Here is a 2,619-nt window from a genome sequence, read left to right on the forward strand (position 1 = left end):
ATTGATGATTCCGATGATGAAAAATTTGTTAATTTTGTTAGTAGTTTAACGAAAGAAGAAGTGGAGGGAGAGGCGACAAGTGGAGGGAGAGGGATTATAATGTAACACCTTAGGCAAATCCCACATCGCCTACAGATATGAGTGATCATGGGATTATAAGGTAATACTCACGCTTAAATGACACAACGCATTTTGGGACCATATGCAGAGCAGATGTGTGAGTACGCTGCAGTTAAGCGTGCTCGGGCGAGAGCACTACCAGGATGGGTAACCTCCTGGAAAAGTGCTTCTTGTGTGTGGTCGCCAAGAAAATGCCGTGCGCCTACGGGCAAAGCGGAAAATATTGTGGTCATGTTAAGTTGGGGTGTTACAGAATGGTATCAGAGCCACTCATGTACTGTTGGGGGTGGTGGGGCAAACCTCATCAAGGACGATGAGTCCCTGAGGGGGGGTGAATGTAACACCCTAGGCAAATCTCACATCGCCCACAGACATGAGTGATCATGGATTATAAGGTAATACTCACGCTTAAATGACACAACTCGTTTTGGGACCACAGGCAGAGCAGATGTGTGAGTACACTGCAGTTAAGCGTGCTCGGGCGAGAGCACTACCAGGATGGGTAACCTCCTGGGAAAGTGCTTCTCGTGTGTGGTCGCCAAGAAAAAGCCGTGCGCCTACGGGCAAAGCGGACAATATTGTGGTCATGTTAAGCTGGGGTGTTACACTCGTACCTGAGATTATATTCCAATGGATCGTGAAGATGCAGCTGTGAGGTTATACAATGATTATTTTGCAGAATCACCCGTTTATCCTGAAAAAAACTTCAAGCGACGTTTTCGAACGAGTCGGCAATTATTTCTCCGAATCATCGAAGGTATATCTAACTATAATAGTAGCAATATTCAGGATTATTTTATGTATTTTAGGGAACGTCCCGATGCAGCTGGCTGTCAAAGTTTAACAATACTCCAAAAGTGCACAACAGCCAGACGCCAAATGGCGTATGGAACTACACCTGATTTATTTGACGAATATATAAAAGTTCGTGAGAAAACGGTTGCTTTATGTCTAGATAATTTTTGTCGTTGCGTATTTCATTTGTTTTCTAGAGAGTATTTGCAAAAACCAACTGCCGAAGATATTGCTCGGCTTTATAATATTTACGCACAAAACATGGTTTACCAGGTATGCTTGGTAGTATTGATTGTATGCATTGGGAGTGGAAGAATTATCCTGTTGCGTAATATACTAGAGGTGATAAAAAAAAAAGGCCCGTCTGTTATGCTTGAGGCAGTAGCCTCTCAATATTTGTGGATACGGCATGCATTATTTGGTATGGCAGGTGAAAACAACGATATTAACGTTTTAAATAATTCACTGTTGTTTAACACCATAAAAGATGGCACTGCTCCACCTTCACCATTTGATGTAAATGGGCATCACTACGAGAGAGGGTATTACCTAGGTGATGGTATTTACTCAGATTGGGCTATGTTGGTAAAAGCTCCCCATAATCCGACTGACGAACTACACAAAAAATTCAAACGGTTTCAAGAAAGCGCAAGGAAAGATATTGAGCGTGCATTTGAAGTATTACAGGGTAGATTTGCAATGTTAATAACTCCGGCGAGATCTATAGACTTTAAAAAATTTAGAAGACATATGTATGCTTGTATTGTATTACATAACATGATTCAAGAAAACAACAGTTTTGTGATTGGATGCAGAAAAGAAAGAATGATACAAAGGAACCTACCATGACAGTTAGAAAGGAATTTGAGGGATCGAGATGCTAGGGTTAAGGAAATAAGGGATAAACAAGTAAACAATCAATTGGAGGCAGATTTAACTTAGCACGTTTGGAACTTATCACCTTACTTTCGTTCCGCTAATAATAATGAATAATTTTTTACGTAGTTTCTTGTTTTGTTTAGGAATTTTAAAATGATGAATATTTTTTTATTTACATTAAGTAATTTTATCTTTAGTAATTTAAATTAATGTACTTTATGTTTTATCAAATTTATGAACCGTTATTCCATAAAATATAGCCGTTTATTGCATTAATTCTTAAACAATTACATTATATCCTAAAAATAGAAAAAACAACTTAGTTCCTAAAACGATTTCATTAATTCCTAACGGCTATCTTCAACATAAACTTTGATCACTTCTCATCATCGGTAGGCGCCCATATTGCAGCTTCATCTTCTTCTGGAGATTCAGGTACAACTTCATCTTCACTTTCACCAATGTTTTCGCTTTCATCCTTAAATTTGATATAAATCTTAATTTGTTTCATAGCGTACCAAGGCTCGCTCTACCAATCCAAACCAATCGTTGTCATCTTCAAGTAGCGAGGATGGAATGTTGGGGTTTCGAAGTACCAAACATGTATGAAATACAGAGGTAGGTCTTCCAAAAATATTTCAACCACCTTCAATAATTTACCATATTCACGGACATCATTGAAATAATCATGTTGCCAGCAAGATGTATAATTCATTACTTCATGATCAAAATCACCTCCGTAATTAACTTGTATGCCAACATTCAACGAACTCATTTTAAATAATTAAGAGAGTTTTAGAAGTTTAGAATGTGTAGAAAATGTGA

The 2,619-nt window shown here is 38.2% G+C and overlaps 1 protein-coding gene across 1 annotated transcript; it reads left to right on the forward strand.

The window, feature by feature from the left end:
• Positions 1–750: 750 nt before the first annotated feature.
• On the forward strand, positions 751–1,764 carry LOC139854092 (uncharacterized). Its single transcript, XM_071843416.1, has one exon. The coding sequence runs from the start codon at positions 751–753 to the stop codon at positions 1,762–1,764; it is 1,014 nt and encodes a 337-aa protein (XP_071699517.1).
• The last annotated feature ends 855 nt before the right edge of the window (positions 1,765–2,619 follow it).

Source organism: Rutidosis leptorrhynchoides, chromosome 6 (assembly GCF_046630445.1).
Source record: "Rutidosis leptorrhynchoides isolate AG116_Rl617_1_P2 chromosome 6, CSIRO_AGI_Rlap_v1, whole genome shotgun sequence".
NCBI classification, from domain to species: domain Eukaryota; kingdom Viridiplantae; phylum Streptophyta; class Magnoliopsida; order Asterales; family Asteraceae; genus Rutidosis; species Rutidosis leptorrhynchoides.